Source organism: Exophiala bonariae, assembly GCF_035927105.1.
Source record: "Exophiala bonariae strain CCFEE 5792 chromosome Unknown scaffold_11, whole genome shotgun sequence".
Lineage (NCBI taxonomy): Eukaryota > Fungi > Ascomycota > Eurotiomycetes > Chaetothyriales > Herpotrichiellaceae > Exophiala > Exophiala bonariae.
In genome coordinates, this window is record NW_027042486.1 from 599,522 (window position 1) to 620,725 (window position 21,204).

Here is a 21,204-nt window from a genome sequence, read left to right on the forward strand (position 1 = left end):
GAATTTAAAACCCCGCATCTGAGGCCTCTTTGCTGTTGCCACGTGTGCACTACGAGCTGGAGTCGTCTGGCTATTTACTAGTGCACTTGATCTTGGTCGACGGCCCATCTAAGCATCGGCTTGTTGCATTGATGTGTTTGTCCGTAGCCTCGTTCTAAACACTGCTTGATTGCAGGCACAGTACAGTGTGGTTGTTCTTTTCATTTTCATGGACTTAAAATATGAGAGTACAAGTTTACAGGTCGACGAGATGGTGCTGGCCGAGATACAGGCGGCACTCTCACCGTCGCGCAATACAATGAGGAGGATCCCAAAGTGCAAGGCTACGCTTGCCCAAAAGGAAGGCAAATGTTATGTCGATCACTGTATCCCATGGAGAAGCCCGCTGTTTCCCCTATGGTGAGGCAGGGGGATCGCCTATGCTCGTCCAGAAGCTTGATACTCACCTGCCACGTCCAGTTAGACTATAAATCTCTTATCTATGGAGCCTTGCCCAGTACCTTGGCTGGGGTGGTGACGAGGTGGAATGAGAGGAAATCCAATGGCAGTTTTCGATGGCCTCTCACATCTCCGCATATCATTTCCACGTGTAGCTCACCTCTGATCAATATCGCGTGAGCTTGGTATTTCCATAGACGATGATCGGTAAGATGAGATTGCACCAAGTAATCCTTGGTTCGATAAGAGGTTGAGATAGCCAATAGACATCGGAAAACAATTCACGTATGTGGTCAGTGCATGACATTCAAATACATTTCCAGCGGCCCCTTCCCCAGCGAGTCAACTTCGAAATCCGAAGGAGCTCTCTAGATCGTTTTTGTGCAACTCAGTGCAATCCAAGGATTGCTGTAATAATGGGATTCCGACTGCCAAAGCTTCAAAGACCACACCTCAAGGTTGAACAACCCAAGTCGGCCTTTGCGGAAGGCAATGAGAGATGGTAAGTCTGCCGCCACATTCCAGTCTATGCGCCTTGCTCTCGAATAGGGTCCGAAGCTTAGAACTGACTTGCCTGGGTGATAAGGACCAATAAAGATCTCGATCCTGTTCCACCAGCCGGAAGGAAATGGGGTGTTACTTCATTCATCAGCTACTGGATTTCTGATGCCGTGAGTGGATGTACTCTCTGGCTTGAGATTATGAAAGCTGACATGTTATAGTTCAATGCAGCAACTTGGCAATTCGCAGCCGGTATCATTGCCGTCGGCTTGACCTGGCGTGAGAGTTTGGGAATAGTCGCACTAAGCTTCTTCATCATATCGTTTGTGGTCAGTTGGCAGCCAGGATACTTCAACATAGGATCCAGTATTGACCATCCACTTACAGATTGCGTTCAACGGCGCCATTGGGGTTCTTCACCATGTGCCGTTCCCTGTGATTGCCAGGGCAAGCTGGGGATTTTGGGGCTCGTACGTCGCCATCATTTCCCGAGCCATTCTTGCGATTTTTTGGTTCGCAATCCAGACAATGAATGGTGCCAACACAGTACGCGTTATGCTCGGCGCAATCTGGCCATCTTTTTTGACCCTTCCAAATCACATACCGGAGTCACAGGGTATCGATGATGCAACGATGATTTCGTTTTTCTTATTCTGGCTCGGTCAATTGCCATTCCTATTCATGCACCCCAACCAATTGCGATACCTTTTCATGGCCAAATCTATCATTGTTCCTGCAGCATGGTTGGCAATCATGATTTGGGCCCTCGCCTCGTCGAAAGGAGGTCACATCTTCGAGCAGAGTCCCACAGTTTCTGGATCAGCTTATAGTTGGGGATTTCTATCCTCGATGACCTCGGTCATAGGCAATTATGCAACGCTGTCCGTGAACCAGGCAGACTTTTCCAGGTATTCTCGAGTCTCTGTGAAGTGGCAATGTGTATACGTACCTATGTTGCCAATCTTCTTCACCTTCATCGCCTTCATCGGTATTGCAGCATCATCAGCGGGCGATTATCACTATGGTATTCTTGAATGGGATCCTATGGCTCTCGTTGGTCATTGGGACAATCGTGCAGCACGATTCTTTGCAGCATTCTCCTTTGCCCTGGCTGCTCTAGGGGTAAACATCAGTGCCAATAGTTTGTCTGCGGCAAATGATCTGATGGCACTTGCTCCTCAATATATAAACATCAGGAGGGGTCAGTTACTATGTGCGATTGTCTGCTGGGCACTTGTCCCTTGGAAGATATTGAAATCAGCAGGAAACTTTCTGAATTTCATGGCGGCATATGCGATCTTCCTTGGACCAATCGCCGGAATAATGCTATTTGATTTCTGGGTGGTTCACAAACGAAGATATGACACACTTGCACTATATAATCCGGACGGTATATATCGTTATACTTACGGAGTCAATTGGCGGGCAATAGTGGCATTCCTCTGTGGAGTCGCCCCAAGTTTGCCCGGGTTCATTAACGGCATCAACAATAACGTTGACGTCGGTGTTGGCATTCACCCTTACCAGTTTGGTTGGCTCCTTGGTTTTGTGGGAACGTCACTGGTTTATACAGTCCTATCATTCACCTTTCCAGCCAGGGAGACATTTATTGAAGCGGCCCTCCGGCCTGATGAGGTGTTCGCTCAGCAAGGTGAGGTTCCAGGCTCAGGCGACGAGACTGGAAGTGGAGAGGTGGACGTGGTTGACAACGAGAAGAGAGGATTAAGGCAGCGCATGGAGAAGTTTTTGTAGGAGACAGTGCTTGATTCTCCGTTGTAGAATCAGTGTTTTGAATCAGTTAGTCTTGGACAATAACATTTTTCCATGTTGAAGTTGGACATCCGATTCGGAGCGCGGAGAATCTATATTCCCACTCCAAAAAAGGAGAGAGCCTCCTACCAGGGCAAGTCTCCCGAAATCTTAACACATGACAACCAATTCCAAAGGAATTCTAGTTGAACACCGTTGTTCAAGATGTTATCCATTGTCATTGACTCTCAATTTCCGGGCCGCTCATAAAAGAGTCCTCACCATAGCTCATCACTTCCCTATTCTGGCCAATGTTACTTCTGTCTTAGAACCCTGTGACGTTCTCAAAATGTCGCAAGAGCCTGATACACCCGCATCAGGGTCGCCCTTGTCTGATATTGACTCGGACGAATTTCCAGAGGATGTGAAATTCAACCCCAGATCACGTTCTCACTCGCGCGATTCCACCATCTCGGCCTCTGATGATGATACCACCTCCCTTAAAAGCACCGCTGCGCGAACCACCGGTATGCCACCAGCAAAACGTCGCAAGACAGGCACATCAAGCTACGATCATGCAACACCCCAATCTGCCTCTACAGCCATTCCTCCCCGGTCCCCGACAGGCTCTATCTCGAGTGATACAGATGGCTCAGTCCCAACTTCCCCTTCTTTCGCACATCTTGGTCCTACCCATCCACTCTCCACCGCCTATGCAGCGGCGCAGGCAAACCCTGAAAATCCAGAGTTAGCAGACTACGTCCAAGAGACGAGGTGTCTTTGGGATGGCTGTTCGGACCGAGAGCAAGGAAACATGGACAATCTGGTGTCCCACATCAATGAAATACATATTGTACCCCGTCAAAAGAAATATTATTGCGAATGGGACGGCTGTCAAAGAAAAGGACAGCCTCATACAAGTGCCTACGCGTTGAAAGCCCACATGAGAAGCCATACTAAGGAGAAGCCTTTCATGTGTCAGCTCCCTGAATGCGACCGCAGCTTCACGCGTTCTGACGCACTCGCCAAGCACATGAGGACAGTCCATGAGACAGAGGCTCTGAGACCTAGCGACCCTGTGCCACGTGGACACACAGGGGGTATCTCTAATGGAGGCACTGGTGGTCCTTTGAAGAGGCTCAAGCTTACTATGGGTGGCAAGAGCAATGGTGACAAAAAGGCCAGCCTACTTGGAGATCTACCTGCCCTGCCAACACGATTTACCGTTGCGATGATGGGATACCCACTGGAAGACATTGAGATGGCCGATGTGGATGGGTCTGAGGAGCTCATTGACGCGGTTGATGTTGACAGCGTGCCCTTTGAGTTGCCCGTCCCACAGGACTACTACCCACAAGATGTGTGGGAGGATATGGATGAGTATGAACGTGATATGCCACCTTCGCAATACTACGCCCTGTTACGCCGCCAGATTGTGTGGGCAGAGCAGGAAGGACGTGACATGGAGCGAGAACTGGGAGACTTGAGGTCACAGATTGAGGACGCCCGGGGCAATCTGCTGAGGAAAGGTTCAGGGGATGAAAAGAGTGGTGACGAGATTCGCAAATTGAGGTGGCATCGTGCAGAGGAGTTGCTGGATACGTTGTTGCGAGCCGAGGTTCAACAGGTACAGGAGATGTTCACGGGGGAGAAACCGGATGTCGATGACCAGAATCCATGGACGCTGGTCAAGAATCTAGAGTCACTCACCACTGCAGGGCCGGCTGAATGAACAGCACGCACAAATAGTCGTGGGTTTGCAGACGGGCATGGGTCCCGTCAGGGGACATGTGTATCATTAGCCGACCAAGAAACATGCGAGAGACTTGACACTACCTAGGTAGTTGTTGAATAATGCCACACATCATACGGATAATTTGATCAGTAATTGAACCACGAGATGAAAAGTACAATTCCGAGGTATGCGTGAGACGAGCTCCTCTGAATCCGAATACGCCGGGCATAAAAAGTCTCGGTACAAGGATTAACCAAGAGGGATCACAAATGTCCACATTAATTCCCCGATAGTTAGGGAGGGAAGTATTCGTAGATCGTGTTGAGCTGATCAGCGCCAAGTGGACGAGGAGATCATAGGTATTGGTAAATGTACGGAGTCTACCGACAATACAGTCATATATCACTGAATTCATTTGATTGAGAGGCACAATATCTGACCGGTCAATGCCTCGTCTAGATGCAGGGGCACTCCAATAAGAGAAGGGCAGATAATAGATAAGCACTCGAATTAAGACTCATCGTGACTGGACTTTGTGCTCCGTAAAATGGCTGTAGGCTTGTAGCAAGCTCCGTCTCATGCCACCCCATGGGGCCATTTCCAGTTCTCTCCACCACTGAAGGATTGGGAGAGGAGCGAGATAGAGGCTGTGCTTTTCTGTTGTGTGAATCTGTGTGTGAATCTGCACCGCCCAATATCAAGTATCCGTACAGTAATCTTCAAAAGCTGTCCTACAGATTGGTGGAGGAAACTCAAGCTTTCTCTCCCGTCCTGATCCTCCACCACGCCAGCCCGTTTTCGGGCTCGACGCTGAGCTTTTACCTCAGGCTTGCGATGCACTGCACCCTCGTATCGATCGAGTCTCCATTTTCATGCAGTGCAACTCCATGCATTATACATTTCAATTTTGCGCGCTTTAAATCGTCCTATCAGAGTCGGACGGCCTCTTGATGATAGACAGGACGTCACCTTGCAGTATTCGTACTGGCTTCAGGGACCATTATGGCATTGAGGATCCCCTTAAATTAATTTAGACTCTAAATGGGTATAGCCTTGGCCTGAGGCAATGAGTCACAATTCAATACAGTTCCAAGCATGGACAAGCGAATGGCGAATTGCGCATGTTTGGGTTTTGATGGTCACAGAGAATACAGTGGTTCTTCTGCTAGAATACTGATTCCCACAGTAATAGACGCTGTCGGATAGCTCAGGACAAGGCAATAGATGATCAAGAGTTGTCGAGGGTGTTGTACGTCGTACTTGCACGTGCAATGCCAAAGGGCGCAGTCGCAAGTTGTCCGTGATGCACAGCAGCTGCCGGCCATCTGTATCCGGAATAGGGAGCCGGAGTCGAGTCTGCCAGTGCGGGACCGAACGGGTGGTGTAGGTGGTCTGGTAAGGCGATCCTATACTTTTCAAGCCCGCTTGTAATCAAACTCCCCCGGTCTGGCAGTTCCTCGTTCGGTACATTGAACATGTGGGCAGTCAAGTTTCAAAGCCTCAATTATGGATTGTTGGAGATAGTTCAAGCCCGACACGTGTTCGAATGGGTTTCTGTACAATGATGATACAGATAATGCGCAGCACTTCCGTGGCCAACCGTGAGATTGTACTTTGCTCGAATCCAATAGCGAGTGTTGTTTCAGCTGACGGTGGTGGCAGTGTCAGGTCCGTAGTAGTTCGGTCATTTCAACAATGTCTTTTCTTGAATGCAACACTGTGCGATGGCCTCGTGAGCCTTGAGCCCTGAGCCTGATGTGACCTTGCAGCCACACAGCAGCGTTATTGTGCGCCCTGGGTTTGTCAGCATCCTCGAGGAGAGTTTTGCCAATCCTTCTCCAGGTTCCAGCTCCCGATTTAGATCTCCAGACTATGAGATACGTGGACATTGACCACTACGCAGTATGAATGAAGCGCTTCCTTTCAGATCTCAACTGACATCAAGCCTTGCGATAATCACACCAATTGCCCATCTGTCAGCTGTCTCATCTCGAACATGAACAAACAGAATGTCTGACAGACTATATTTCGGATTCCTCAATACAGCACCCGTAAGGCCAGCCGAGATTCAGCCAATAAATTCATCTGACTGAATACTAGAGAGGACCCTCATATATGAGTCACAAGTCACGGGCCAATCGTCTAGGGTCTGCGGGGCAGTGGGGAATCTTGTTTCCGTCCCTTTCCAGTGCTGTAATTGGCCTGTAGTGACATGGGGGAGAAATTAGAGAGCTGCGCAGGCCCAAATGAGACTAGCCTCAGTGCCAAGGCTTACCGTGGCCTTCCGTCGCACCTGCCTGACATTCCCCCACTGGTGCCTGCTTCAGACTCTTAAAAAATTCCACTCCCGCTTCTTTCTCTGCCTGACTCTTCCTCTCTTCCCTCTTCACCCAATACTATCATTACTAGGAAACAGCAAACGAACTTCATCTATCATGGAGTTCTGATCTCTTTCACTTCCCCTCTTCTGTCTCGCTTCCCAGCAAGATAGACTTCCACGTCATCAACCCCTTACAAACAACCAACTCTCAACTCACCACCCGTCCACAAGTCTCCTCTGGAGTCTCTGTGAACAAAGATCTCTTCGCTCCTCGCGTTTCGAGCTCTTCTTTCACCACCGCAACCATTCACGCGTTGGATTTTACATCCTTCACCACGGATTCAAAACCACAATGGCGTTCCCCAACCCCAAGATCACCTGCTATAGCGCAGCCCAATTACAACAACAGCTTCAATCAGGACTTTCAGCTCTTCGCCGCTTCGGAGACCCAGCCAACCCCTCCGACTGCCACGCGTGCGCAGGCGATTCCGAGTACAATCCCTAATAGACACCGTCTGATCCAATCCCGGCATCTCTCAGTCAACAGCAGAGTGCCTCAAGCACAGTCTACTCAGTCACCATCTCTAGGGCACTTCAACTCTTTCAACCAAAGGTCTTATTCTAGTCCAACTTTGCACATCACACAGAACCAATCACAAAACTTGCGACAACTCGCACATTTCCAGCAACTGCCACCCGTACCTCCTTTTGATTCAGGATCTCGCAGAATTCACACCGCGCCTACTGTCCCACAAGGTAGCTCTCACAGTAACCGTGATACAAAAGGCAGATCACTGACTTCCCCCACAGGCACCATGGCGACTGCTTTTGACTCTATGTATCTTCCGGGAGGCGACTTGTTCGCTTCCCATGATGATTTCCTGCATCACACAGATTTCCAGTCACACGACTACAAGTTCACCAGCCCTCTCATGAATGATGGCACCATCTCTCCCTCGGAATTGTTGAACGATGATTCCATGATCATGTCAGCACCAAACTCCACGGCTTTTCCCCCTCTGAGCACTCCGGATTCCGGTTACCTTGAATCGCCTGCCACAGGTCTGAATACTTCGCCTTTGGTGGATGGTCTCCTCGATGACCAGCTTAATTTCCCGGATCTTGATAGCATGGCTCCGCTCTTCCCTCCGGATGATTCATTTGATCAGTTCGCGCAATCAGCTCTCCTTGAAGAGCCCACTAGCTTCAGTGCCGTGAACACACGGCCCTCTTCCAACGCTTCTCCTATGGTCCGACAGAAGTCTTCTCCTGGAAGGCCTCCTTCTCACCCCTATGGCCTAGGCCATAGCCGCAAGCACTCTGATGCTTATGGAGTTAGCAAGGCGAAGCCCCGTAAATCATTGCCAGAGATTAGCATCGACAGCGAGGATGACAAGGAAACAGCTAAGCGAAAGAAGAACACTGCTGCCGCACGAAAGAGTCGTATGCGCAAGCAGGAGCATGCCGAGGCCAGTGAAGCCGAGATTGCGCGTCTACGAGCAATGATTTATCGAATGGGTGGTGACCCTGATGAGAAAAGGTGACTCACGTCGTTTAGTGGTTGTGTGAATCGTCACAGGAGACGATTATGTGGAAATTGCATCAGTTCTTGTTTTGTTTGCAAAGTACAATTGGACGACAATGAAGCTGTTACTACCTCATAGGTAGCCAATAAGCAGCAGCATGACGCTTGGGGTTGGGGATTTCAAGGCTGAAGCCAGCAGGGCTGCCTCCCAACTCTCACGTCTACATTTCCTATCAGTTCATGATGTTATCATCGGCATATGCGATCATCGGGGTTGATGAGCCGGTTCTTGATAGAACCCTTAGGCTTCCCCATTTCAGTCATATCGCAAGCAGGTCGACGCCTTTGGGATCTTGGATTGCTTAAATGCGAATTCCGTTTCTCTCAGATGTGGTCTTCCTTTTCCTTTTTTGCTTTTATTGGTGTATTCGGCCGGTTCTGATTGTCTCCCCATGATCTCCATCCTGTTGTGATGAGATCTTTGATTGGGATTGACTCGTGGCCGTGAGCGAGTCTAGTGCTCTTCACGAGGCGATTCGTCACTGGGTTGGAAACAATCCTTTGATGTTTCGACCACCATTCATTTATTCAAATAGCAAAAGCTTTCATAGCTTCTAGCACTAGTTGTCCCGTCACACTTTCTTGCGAGCAGTGTGCGGTATCGAAATGCAACTCATTCTCTACAATATCTGCGTTTTATTTCTCTTCATGCCTAACTAATTCTCGCCAGATATGCCGCGTCAAATCTGGCCCTAATTGCAAAAGGCATAGTTCCGCCTGCCACCCCTGTTTGCATCTCTTGCCGGAGATAATGTCCCTCCTGCCATCGTGTCTGGTCTCGCGGGCCTTGATCGTTTCTTCGCTAACTAGAGCTTGTGTCCATGACAAGACGTTCTCTACTACGAAGTACTACCTCTACACTCTTCTTGTATATGGCTTGAGCCCTGCCTTTTCCTGCACCGAGAAAGAACGCTTTGTTCTTGGTGGCTGCAATCGTGAACCCTTGGTAGGCCTCAACTCAGCTTTCCATATTGATGGCACTTACCATCGTTTACATTCACAAGACCAGCCATGCACACATTTCATGTGTCCCGTCCGGATTTCCAGCACTCATCTTGGGAGTTTCCGCGTCGGCCACCCCCCTCGAGCTTTCAGGGGTGATTGTTCATCATTTCGGCCCCCACTCGGATACGACGTGACTTCAGCGAATGTGGTATGAAACTGGCCAGGGTGCCATCTGCGCCAGCGCTGCCTAGGTATGCTGTTGATTGGTGAGCCTTGCTGCAGGTGTTTGACGTTTTGTGGTGGCTTCGAGAAGGAGTGCCTTGCACTGCCCCTTAAATGGCCTCACAGCAGCCTGAGCATCATCCTCAGCCTTCAACATCGCTCTCAGAAAGAAAAGGGGTGGGCTCCAAGTATCGAATATCGTGAGCACCGCAACACTGTCCACGATCTACAGATCGCTTTCTTTGGCTGTAGCCTATGTTTTTTGAGATCTCATTCAATTTACGCAAGTGCGAATCTTGTCGGCCGGAATGTCTTCTGAAAATGTGGAAGTCAAGGCACTGAATCAGTTTAGAAGATTTGCCGATGCAGAGAAACAAAGGGTCATCGAGAGGAGAAGAGCCGAAGCTGAACAAGTTAGAGCGGCACAGCTCAGGGAGTTGGCCAGGTTTGCCGAAACGTTCAAGCTAACAACACCTGTGCCGGAAGACATTGTTGGTCTCTTTTCAAATGATCCACGCAAGCAACAAGAAACCAACCAGAGAGCCAAGGGAGAGTCTCCCAGGGCTCAATTCAGACCACCCTCGCTAGAAGAACACATTCGAAATGCGCCTTCCCACGGTGGCCGTGGTGGGCGCAACTTCGACCCTGCGAATGCGCTTTCCATTAATGGTCTTGAGCCTGGGGGCGTCAGGATCTCATCGGAGGAGATAAGAGTCCCAGCACCGTCGCCGTCAGGCACATTATTCAGAAATGAAGAACAAAGAGTTGGCCGACTACCTGAATTTCAACCCACTTCTAAAGCGTTCGCACAACCTGCCACGAAGTCATGGGCGGATGTTGTAAAAAGTAATCCAACTCAATTACCGCCTACCAGTGCCACAGGGCTTCGATATCCTACTACGCCTCCCAGAAATGTACCTCCTCTTGAGAGGCTCGATGATGGTGGTGCTAAGACAGCCTCCCATGGCCGATCCTTGGGAACCTATTTATCGCGAAAGCCTACAACCCGTGGTTCCTCTGAGAACTCCAAGCTGTTCTCACTTGGTTCGTCTGTTTCAAAAGAATATCAATCGACTCTGCGTACCAGCATAGACTCATCAAACATAGCAAACAAGTCCTTGGGGATGATTCTTGAAACTGAAGAAAACCTTGGAGATCATAGCCGGCAGGGTGAATCATATGTGCACCAGCAATATCAAGATGGGTTCGACAACATGACGAAACAAACTAACCTTTCTCATATCAACCTCTCCAAGGAGCAGATGGAAACCATTGCACAAAGGTTTGCCAATGCACTAATTGATGAGCTACCCGACAGGAATTCACTGCTTCAAGAGACAAAACTACCCAATCCTACGTTCAAGCAATCATTACAAGATTATATACGAGACTATGCTATCGAAATTCGACGAGATGCAACCACGTCCAATACAGCTGATGCTGCAAATACAGTTCGCGCTATGAAGAGAACTATATACGAGCTGTTTATAGATGCGTTGAGAAATAAGACCCCGATCAGCTTGATGAACGACATCGATAAGATGGAACTCCTTGAGAAACCATATCGAGAATCAGTTGAAGGCTGGCTGGGCGTCTCAGCATCCGGCCTACAATCTTCAGACCAATGGACAAGAACCAGACCGGCTTCGGAGCCCGACGTTATGGCCTTCAGCGAAAGGACTGAGTCTTCAATTGCTGACAGCGGCCACGATATGTTTCGCTTGTCTGGCACAAATGAGAATGTAAGCAAGCTGGTCGAGCGAGAGATTCTTGAGCACCAGGCCTTCAAGGATCTGATATCCAAAGTTCACAAATTGATAGAAAGAGAATTCTATGACGCTAGAAAGATGATAAACATGCGTGTACTTCATGGACTGGGTGGAGGGAAATCATTGACAAGTCCTCATCGAGGAACCAAGGCTGCTATATTCCATACGGGCGATTGGGATCTCGTGTCATACATGCAAGAACATTATGATAATGGAATCGAGCAAGATCTTGGAGCCACCACAGTACTAACTGGCAACGCCGATAATGCCTATTTGTGCTCTATTCAAACCTACATCAAGCACTTTTGGCGAAAGTGGCCTCGCGTTCTCATTGACGCGTTCAATCGTGCGCTCCGGGGAAGAGGAACTTCAACTGAAGAAGGCCAGAAGCTGAGCATTGTCATTGACCTAGATGACAGAACTGTACGTGTCGAGGGCAGCCATGTATTTATTTTGAACATGGCGCAGCAGCTAGCATGGTTGGTGGCCGGTTGCAGGGTCTCGCCCGGCGGACTGTGGCAGTCTCGTGTCAATATTACGTGCGAAGAGATATTGGATTGGGGCCAGTATGCCACGTTTGCGATCACGCATGATATCTCACAAGTTGACCCAGCCGCATGGTGCGGTTGTTGGAACCCTTTGGTTGGCGATTCTGTGGTTGTCAGGGGTTTTCCGATCCCTCTTCGAACATCGAAGCAAAAGGGTCTTGAGCTCACTTTCGAGCTCATGGCAGCTATCGGAGATGTGCCTATTGCAGTCCAGTATGCCGGAGGATATGTTCTCAAGGGACGTTCAGTCCTGTTTTATCCGGTGTCTCGAGAAAGTGACTGGGTCCAGTGGCATGTTGTGCTCAATCCTGTTGGTCGCATCAGCTATCAAGATATTGACCGCATGCATGGATTGCAACGCCTGACTTCTGAAACATTGGATCAACAAGGCATCACTTCTACCCGGATCTTCCTGGGCTGGACCCCTTATGCCGCCAGTTCTTTGGCAACAAAATCATACCAGTACTCCCGTGTCACTTATTCCAAGACAGGACCGCCAAGTGGAACCCAGATGAACATGAAAGGTGGATCTGTTGGGTTCAGCTATTTCGCAATAGCAACAGTCAATGTCGAATTGCGGAAACGATCTAGCCCTTACTACAACCCTAGTGATCAAGAGTATTACGACAACCTACTGGACATGGCTCAAGAGCTCCACGTCATCCTGTACGATGCCGAACCAGTGGGCGGCAGAGCTTGGATGACAGATGGTGAGCATATTATCCTCCACTTGATCCTCCATCGCGCAAAACAACCGAAAAAGCATCACTATGATGAGGGAACAATTGAGATGCTCTTACCTGCATATGCTGGCCATGCCGACAGCGTGCGAAAGGCGATGCTTCATAACATGAACGTGATTCTGAAAAGCGATAAAAGTACCATAGACGGCGCAATCAAACCCCTGTACTTTCGACGTGTTGTACATGAGCTTTACAAAACCCTAGAGGGCTTGCAAGCCTTCAACCAAGCTTATGCAAGTCCGGAAGGAGTGCAGGTCTCGAAGACATGGAAGCACAGCATCCGTGGTTTTGAGTATATGAGACTGCTGTACGGCAAGCGCAGGTCCCAGTGCAAGGAGCGCTTCCTGGAGAAGACGAGCGGGCATTGGGCGGTTCTTGCCAAAGACCTGGGCGCTATTGTACTTTGTGGGTCTGGCTTGGGGGAGGTCATCGAGTCTTTTGCCCTGTCCCCAACCTGCTCAAGCTGCAAAACCGCCCCTCGAGGTCGTGATTACCTCGTTGCTCAAATCAAACATTTGGAGGATCTTTTCGAGGAGAGCGGTGCGAAGGATGACCACGCGAAATTGACGCCTAGTGGTATTCGATGGCACGAGGCATCTCGGCCTTTCCAACAGTGTCCTGCTCCGAATTCATCATCTGAAAGCTGTTCCTGCCAAAGAGTCCAGGAATTATGGCCCGGCAATGCTGTGGGGCTTGTTGTTGTACCAGGCAAGCTTCCACCAGATGGAGCTGTAATATTCGGTCAGGTAAGCCCGGCGCCGGCGGCGACAGCTAAAGACCTGCTCTCAGCATCCAGCTGGTTTAGTAGCTCGAATCGGGCAAGAGATAGTTTACAGGTGGTAGAGCGTAAGGGTATGCGAATAGTATCTACCAGTGGACCCAACGTGGTCGGCGCCTTTGATACTGAAGCTGAAGCTGAGCGACATGCACATGCCTCATATCCCCCTAAGGCGAGTCCTACAAACATCACAGAGCCTCCTAAGCAGTGTCATCGACCACATTACGAAAGTTTGCACTACCACGATGCTGGACAAAGCGGGATGTGTCCTGGCCCCGCGAACGACTTTCAAGGTACAGAAACTCGTCCACCAGAAAACGCCTTTGTCATTAAGTCTCTAAAGTCGGATTTATCCCCCAGCAATACCCCCGCAAAGACAACAATATCTGAGAAGGCTTGGGGTAAAAGCCCACCTACTACTTCTCATCATAAGATACAGGCACCTCATGAGGCTACCTATGCACCACAGTCCGAGGACTGCGTCCGTGGCGGAAGCAAGGGCAGACGAGCCCACAGAGAAGTTGCCGGTCCAGCACCCAGCGCTTTGGCAAAGACACCAAATCACGGGCCGGCAGCTGTACAGCCACGGGCCACACCCATGGTCATTCGTACCAGGAACGGCGGGCGAGGTAACATCTCATCGCCTTCCAACCGCACCGTCGGATCCGAGTCAACAGCCCATCCCTCCACGCCATATACAGAGAAAAAGCCGACGCTGCGGCGGACCTCACGGCTGCCAGCCGACTTCCATCGCGCTCCAAATGGGAGCACAGATCGATCATGAATGGCTGTGCGCTATCGCTTGACTTTAGCAGCGAAAACAGTTCAATTGTATCAATAGGTAGAAGATCCTCATCCTTCACCCTTCCAAGCACCTTGAGATCTAAAGCACTCCCGCGTAGACAACAGTATGAGACGTGTTTGAGCTTGCGAGTGACTCGCTTTTCGCTTCGTGGTCTGGAATTTCCCATAAGCAACATACCTGGTGGCGGTCGCTGCATGCGTGAGCATGAAAAAAAAAGCCATCAGGACCAGCCCTTCAAGAACTGCATCGCGGGTGGCAGGCCTCAAGACCAAAAACTCAACACGCACGCACAGTCCATAACATCAATCACTCACAGCGCATCTGGGTGCAGTCTCAACATGCGAGACAGACGCACTTGGCGAGGCTGGCCCAACAATCAACTCCCGCACATCTGATAAGATCTGCTGATGGACGATCAAGTTAGGGCTTACTCGTACTACGAAGAACAGAACTTAAGCAATTATTTGACTAGTCGACGCAACGGATTGGTAGTCAAGGCCCTAAACTTCGGTCCGTGAGGGACAGTCCAGCAATTCTCGAACTAAGGATTTAGATCCAACTAGTTTGCTGGGTCATGATCTTCCGGATTCGGTGGGCCGGATAGACGCATTCGGCTACCTATGATTCTTCGCTGAGTCAGTGGCTCTTTTTTTGACGACGGACGAATTAGGTGGAATTTCTGGTCTTCTATTTCGTGGATATCGCTTTACTGCGTGATTTGGTGTGAAGGTATTCTGCATGGTATCTAAGGATCTACCTATCTCGAAGTCTCTCCGCCCTTGGATCTAGGGATCCGTTCCGCCGCGGTCGTGGCTGTGCTGGTCGGTTGATTCTCATGATCGATGAGGAAGTACACTTGACGATGACCAACATCGGTACCCGAGAGCCTCCTCAGAGAAACCGGTATGAATATCTCGTTCCCTCCCCCTAACTGATGCAGAAGAATGGGTCATCGACGGGGACTGCACAATAGCGCTACCAAGCACCACGATCTCAGGGCATGACTTAGTCCAACCTGGAGTCGACCATCTCTTTGAGGTAGGTCTCGATGTCCGCCTTGCTGTACGGGCGATCTTTCTTCTGCGCAATACCCTTTGTATTGATGAGGACATAGTTATCACGTAACTTAAGAAGTCTTGTCTTGTGGATTTCATCACAAGCCTTCTGGTTGTTAGCCAGAATCTTGGCAAAGCCTTCATCAGCCCCGAGTTCAATAAGAGTATTTGCCATGTCCAGGTTGTGTTGTCTCAAAGCATGTGGAAAGGAATCCTTCTTCTTGAGCATGAAAATGAGGGCATGGATCATGTTGTACTTTTGCTCGTCGCTGATCGTGGTAATTTCACTGGACACGGTTCCTCCAACATCCTCGGCAGTGGAGCTTGATTCGTGGTTGCTGCCTGTCTTGGCTCGACCACAGTCGGCGAGTCTAGGAGGCTGCTCACACAGGTCCAGAGCGTCGGATTCGACCTCGTTGTCCAACCAAATCTGGAGAAGGGTAGGACGACGGCACAAGTTTTGGTAGGTAATGGCTTTCTTGTCTTCCACTAGGTGACACCAAAAGAAGATATCATGTGCCGGGAAGAATGAGGCAAGATCACCGACGGCGAAGTCTCTGTCGACAATGTCCCACTTCCAGGCCATGAAGGCTAGCGCAGAATAATGGGAGAATTCTTCCTTGATCAATCGACGAATCGTTCTTACCCAAGGTTTTGGATCCTCTATCAGCTCCAAATGATAGATGATGCGAGTTTCATCCTTGTAGAAAGAACACAAAGCGATCAAGGCGAGCAGCGAATCCCTATCTTCAGTGCCAAAGTTTCCAAAGAATCTATCACGACCCAGGCCTGAGTGTGTCGCAGCCGTGATCCTTTCAGGGTATCCAATGCCGGTGAAGATGTCCATCTCCCCAGCAGACACCTGGAGATCTTTCAAGATAGCAAGCAAAGGGCTGGAGCAGTCACTGGAAGATTCCGGTGCCAACTTCAACTGTGACATGGCCTCAACGTACCTCTCACGTGTGCACTTGACTTCGAGCTCGTAAGCCATTCCCGACTCGCCCAGGTAGAATGTGGTTTTGCGAGGCTTATTGATATTGAGGACAGAGTGAGGTGGGCCAGGAGTATGGAGCGCAGTGTTGGTGGAATCCATCTTGCAGGAGAGATCGGGCAGTAGAGCTTCCAGTCAGGGAATTTTGAGGTATTGTTTCTTGGAGGGATATCCCAGTGATTTTGGTATGGATGACTCAACCTGTGATCGATTTCAGTCGCGGGGAGATATTGGTGTGTGTGAGAATGTTGTGAAAAGTCAGGATCCGCGGGAGAAATGAGGAAGAAAATGAGACGCGGTTTGAGCCTGATTGTCGATTAACGGAAGCCAGTGAAATGGGTGAGCTGTGGTAAGTGACCTCACATCCCTCCAGGTAGTGGCTCTTGGAAACTGATATTCGAAGGCCGGGACCAGATGAAGAGGCAGTTAAGAAAGGAGTGGAACACACTCTAAGATGAGGTGTCAATCGAAGCAACACAGTGAGAGAGGTGCGGTGATTGAATTCACCCCCCTCGGACAGTGCCTCGAGGACACCAGTGATAGAAGATCGGGATTCCTTAGAAGAGATAGGTAAGGAAAGACGGGTGTCCTCACTTCACTCAGGCAGGAGTTCGAGGAACCTGATATTAGAAGACCGGGATCGGACGAAGAGAATAAGTAAGGAAAGGTGAGATACACACTTTGAGATGAGAACTCAATCCAAGCAAATCACTGGCAGTGAAGTAAGTGAACTGCAACAAGAGACCTCACCTCCCTCACGCAGTAGACTTCGAAGCCCTTACTGATATCAGACTCTCTAGGACACTAACTAGGTAGGTAGTCGAAAAGACACGGTCATGGATGGGATGAAGCAGGAGGCTCCAAAAACACATGATCACGTACCTAGATATCGAGGTATGGTATGCGTTGAACGAGGACCAACACCTGACAGGCTGTCCGAAATGGTCTCGTAAAGAACGCAACACAACGACGGGATGCCGAAGTGCGAAGGCACCGCCCCCTTTCTACCGTACCGAAACAAAGCGGCAGGCTACAACTTCAAGGTCTCCGACATTGGTTAGCTGCCCCCTAGGGTGCAGAGGAGAGGAGAGAAAGCCAACACCTGACAGATCAGCATCTGGGAGGTGGTTCTAGACCATCTCCGAGTCGAGGTACCTCGACTACCTAAATAACCTATCAACAACACACATACATCTGAGGCTCTGTCCAGGTACCGAATACCCAGTATATGGCCAGCCATACAATTTGTGAGGCGATGCAACGTAGTAGTCAGTGTCGGGGATCAATAAACCCAGATAGATACCTGGAATTTGATGGGGCACTTGTAGTGCCACGCCTCAACTCCCAGGGGATGTGTTACGGGCATTGTCTATTCATCACCAGAATCTCGCTACATTTCATACATTTTGGTGATGACATGGCATTGGGTGGTATGGATGGTGGACATGCATGGCTTACTGGAAACGACGAAAGAATAGAGCAAAGTCGGCCATGCTCGATTCTTGAATAAATATTCCGTATCACGAGCTAAGCAGCAAAGACACACCTCACCTCACCCCAAAGCCAGACTACGATTCACGATGCGAAATTGAGCAAAGATTAATTAATGCAAACAACAATTTTCATTTTATTAGCTATTATGATTCCTAGTCCTGGTCCTATGTCAACCCGCCTTGTGTTCTGCTTTGCAACGCAACCCAGAGCATGAGAACAAATGACTGTCCACTTCAAACCAAACAACTTTTTGATCTCGTAGCGACAAAGCCAGTTGTCCTCCAAGGCCGATCCAAGGTCAAAGCCACAATAATGAACTTGATCTCGATAATGGTCGTGTCAACATAGCCCAAAGGACTGATGCACCCCTTTTCCCTTCCTAGCAGCAACGAAATATCGACATTTCAACATACCAACCAAAGTGGCAGGCACACGAACTCCAGGACCAATTTTCCATCACGGAAGTGATCACAGGGGACTAATAAGCCTCTCCCAATTCCATGCACGTTAAAAATCTCCTGTCGTCCCATGATGCAAGCACTGGATGATTTGCTTGGGGTATCTCTCGTAAGGACAAGACCTTGCCTAAGTGGGGTATCTGTACTGAAAAAACGCAGGAGCAATTGCAATCAAAACAAAATCGCAATCTCGATCTAGTGATGTGGGGTATCCTGGAAAGCAAAAACAAAAACATAGAAAATGAGTGATGATCGAGTTTGTCGTCAATGAAGGAGACCTGGGAATCTCAATTCATAATTCCGGGATTGCTGAACCAACCATGTCGCCACCTAAACAACGAGGCCAGAAAGACGAGAAGGGCTACGAGGAGGCACCGGAGGAACTCCGTAAGTCTTCGCGTCCCACCACTTCTCGAACTCAACTGGACTTGCCGCTCGAGACAGCCGAGATGGATGTGAAAGAGATGTGCGTGGACTGTGCTCTCTGACCTCGTCGGACCTTCAAGCAGTGGCCTTGACCTCGGGAGCAGCGGCTGGGGCAGCTGTCTCGGGGGTGGCATGGAGAGTTTCTGGCACGACATCGCCGACAATTTTGCTCTCGGTGGGCTCAGTTGTGGCAGCTGGAGCTTCAGGAGTGGTCTCGACAGGAACTTCCTTGGTGGCGGTCTCGGTGGGAGCAGCTTCGGTGGCTGGCTTCTCCTTTGGCTCAGACTTGACCGCTTTGCTAGCACGGCGCACAAGGTTGCCAATGAATTTGCCCGGAAGAGGGGACTTCTCACGCTTGGTCTCGGTCACACCCTCACCATCGCTAGTGGTTTCCTTCTTGTTCTTGAAGAAGAGAGATGTACGACGAGGATTCTCACGGCCAGGGCGTTCCTCCTTGGTGACAGTCTCAGTGGTGGGTTCAGCAACGGCAGGCTCGGTGGTGGTTTCGGGAACGGCGGCAGCTGCAACGGGATCTTCTGCGATGACCTTGGCGGCATGTTCGTCTTTGGCCTCCTCCTTCTGTTCCTTCTTCTCAGTCTTCTTGTTGATGAAGCCTAGCAGACCACCTTTCTTCTCAGACTTGGGAGCAGTTGTGGTCTCGGTAGCAGGTGTGGTGGTATCCTTTGTTGCATCGACGGTAGTAGCAGGAGTTTCAACGTTGTCGGCAGGAGCAGTGACAGCAGCAGTGTCAATAGGCTTGTTCTCAATGGGCTCATCGAGCTTTGGTGCTGTCTCAGAGACGGGAGGAATGTCTGAGGCGGTAGCCTCCTTCTCGGTCTTCTCGGTGGTTGGGCTTGTCACATTCTTCTTGAACAAGCTGCCAAAGACGGAGCCACGCTTGGCCTTCTTTCCAGTGGGAGTTGAGGTGGTCTCATCTTCCTCTTCCTTCTTGTCAGAAGCAGCTGCAACTGCGACGGCAGCAGGGGCTATAATAGTCATGTTAGCTGCAGTTGAGTATGGCCTTGAGAATGACTTACCAGCAGCAATAGCAGCTGCCGCGGTGGAGGCCTCAGCAGCCTCAACGTTCTTGGTGGCGGTGGGCTCATCAGCAAGCTTGGCTTCCTCTTTCTTCTCTTCAGCCTCAACCTTCTTCTCTTCCTTCAGCTCTTTCTTGACCTCAGCCTTCTCTTCCTTCTTCTCAGCGTGCTCTTCCTTCTTGCCGAGGAGAGTACCGAAGATGCTGCCCCGCTTGCGGGATTGAGATCGCTCCTTGTCCTTCTTGGCGGCCTTGGTAGCCTCATCAGAGCTGCTGGATGAGGTGCTGGCGGTCTCAGCAGCGACGGGTGCGGAAGTGGTTGCAGCAGTTGCGGTAGCGGCATCAAGAGATTTCTTGGGTTCCTTAGACTTGGAACGGGAGCTCTTTGGAGCTGCAGCTGCAATGATGGCGGGTTTAGCTACAAGGTTGCATTAGCCGACGATCTTGGGTGGGCCCGTATTAGCTCCAAAAGTGCATGAACTTACAGTACTCCTCAACGTTCTTCTTGTAGCTGTCACTTGAGGTGATTTCATCTTTCAGTTCCTTACCCTCACCAATGGCCTTTTCAATCGCAACGATCCAGCTGTCACGCTCCTTTGAGTTGGTGGCTTCGAAGCGGTGTTGGTGGGTACCAACACGGAATGAGAATTGCTGAAGTCCTTCCTTTGTGACGGTGGAAGCTTCGGACTGAATTCCATGTCAATGACGATTCCAATGACACTCGTGGTAGGTACTTACCAGGTTGATGATGCCAGCCGGGGCAGCCTTGTCCTCGGATCTCTTTGCGTAGAACAGCAGACCTTTGCCACTCTCACGTGCCCAGGCAGCGGAAGAGTGCTTGGTATCAGCCTTCTCCTTCTCTTGACGAAGGAACGGAGCCAAGGATTCAGCGGTGGAAGGCTCCTCGGAGACCCAGAAGAAGTGCTTGGTGTAGATGAATTTCCTGGGAACGGAGTCAGTCAACACGTCTTGATTTTGACCTGCAGGCAACATACTTGAAGAAACCAGGCTCCTTGTATCCCAAGGTACCCTCAGATGTGGGGACGGCCTCTACAACAGTCTCATCCTTCTTGAGTTCCTCGGTGGTAGCAGGAGCAGTGGTAGTCTCCTCTGTGGCAACAGCGGGTGTTGGCTCGACGGCAGAGGTGGCCTCGACGGGAGCAGCAGAGGTCTCTACGGGAGCCACGGCAGAAGTCTCGGGTGCCTCAGGCACAACCTTTGTGGCATCGACGACGGGCGTCTCTTCGACGGTCTTGGGGGCCTCGACAGACATGGTATTATGTGGTGGTATGAAATGCAGGGAACTGCGTGGTAAAGGTGTTCAAAGATGTCGTTTGGAACAAAAAAGACCAGAGGTAGAGGGAGTGTGATGAATTGAGTTAAGATTAGAAGTGAGCAACCGACCAAGAAAACAGTGGTCTGAGGGTTGGAAGAAGAACGAAGTGTTTGTTGACAATGAGGCAGGGATGACCACGAGGCGTTTGGGGTAAACAGCGCAGGCAAGGCACGATGCAGTTTCCTTATGTGAGGGAGGAAGAAGGGAAGGGATGGATGGATGGATTGAGAAGGAAGGAAGCAAGTGAAGAAAGGGCAATTTGAAGTTGAT

The 21,204-nt window shown here is 50.0% G+C and overlaps 6 protein-coding genes across 6 annotated transcripts; 4 read left to right on the forward strand and 2 right to left on the reverse strand.

Annotated features, from left to right (window-relative positions):
* Positions 1 to 854: 854 nt before the first annotated feature.
* On the forward strand, positions 855 to 2,691 carry LTR84_001881 (uncharacterized protein; the record flags this gene model as incomplete). Its single annotated transcript, XM_064845499.1, has 4 exons — positions 855 to 940; positions 1,025 to 1,109; positions 1,161 to 1,268; positions 1,327 to 2,691. The coding sequence occupies 4 exons, from the start codon at positions 855 to 857 to the stop codon at positions 2,689 to 2,691; spliced, it is 1,644 nt and encodes a 547-aa protein (XP_064707044.1).
* Positions 2,692 to 3,037: 346 nt separating this feature from the next.
* Positions 3,038 to 4,420, forward strand: LTR84_001882 (uncharacterized protein; the record flags this gene model as incomplete). Its single annotated transcript, XM_064845500.1, has 1 exon — positions 3,038 to 4,420. One exon carries the CDS (start codon positions 3,038 to 3,040, stop codon positions 4,418 to 4,420), a length of 1,383 nt encoding a protein of 460 aa, XP_064707045.1.
* Positions 4,421 to 7,095: 2,675 nt separating this feature from the next.
* Positions 7,096 to 8,287, forward strand: LTR84_001883 (uncharacterized protein; the record flags this gene model as incomplete). The annotated part of the gene is made up of 3 exons (XM_064845501.1): positions 7,096 to 7,217; positions 7,291 to 7,499; positions 7,554 to 8,287. The coding sequence occupies 3 exons, from the start codon at positions 7,096 to 7,098 to the stop codon at positions 8,285 to 8,287; spliced, it is 1,065 nt and encodes a 354-aa protein (XP_064707046.1).
* Positions 8,288 to 9,803: 1,516 nt separating this feature from the next.
* LTR84_001884 (uncharacterized protein) lies at positions 9,804 to 14,117 on the forward strand (the record flags this gene model as incomplete). Its single annotated transcript, XM_064845502.1, has 1 exon — positions 9,804 to 14,117. One exon carries the CDS (start codon positions 9,804 to 9,806, stop codon positions 14,115 to 14,117), a length of 4,314 nt encoding a protein of 1,437 aa, XP_064707047.1.
* Positions 14,118 to 15,143: 1,026 nt separating this feature from the next.
* On the reverse strand, positions 15,144 to 16,286 carry LTR84_001885 (uncharacterized protein; the record flags this gene model as incomplete). The annotated part of the gene is made up of 1 exon (XM_064845503.1): positions 15,144 to 16,286. One exon carries the CDS (start codon positions 16,284 to 16,286, stop codon positions 15,144 to 15,146), a length of 1,143 nt encoding a protein of 380 aa, XP_064707048.1.
* Positions 16,287 to 18,637: 2,351 nt separating this feature from the next.
* LTR84_001886 (uncharacterized protein) lies at positions 18,638 to 20,871 on the reverse strand (the record flags this gene model as incomplete). Its single annotated transcript, XM_064845504.1, has 5 exons — positions 18,638 to 19,548; positions 19,600 to 20,016; positions 20,084 to 20,285; positions 20,337 to 20,541; positions 20,594 to 20,871. 5 exons carry the CDS (start codon positions 20,869 to 20,871, stop codon positions 18,638 to 18,640), a joined length of 2,013 nt encoding a protein of 670 aa, XP_064707049.1.
* Positions 20,872 to 21,204: the final 333 nt, after the last annotated feature.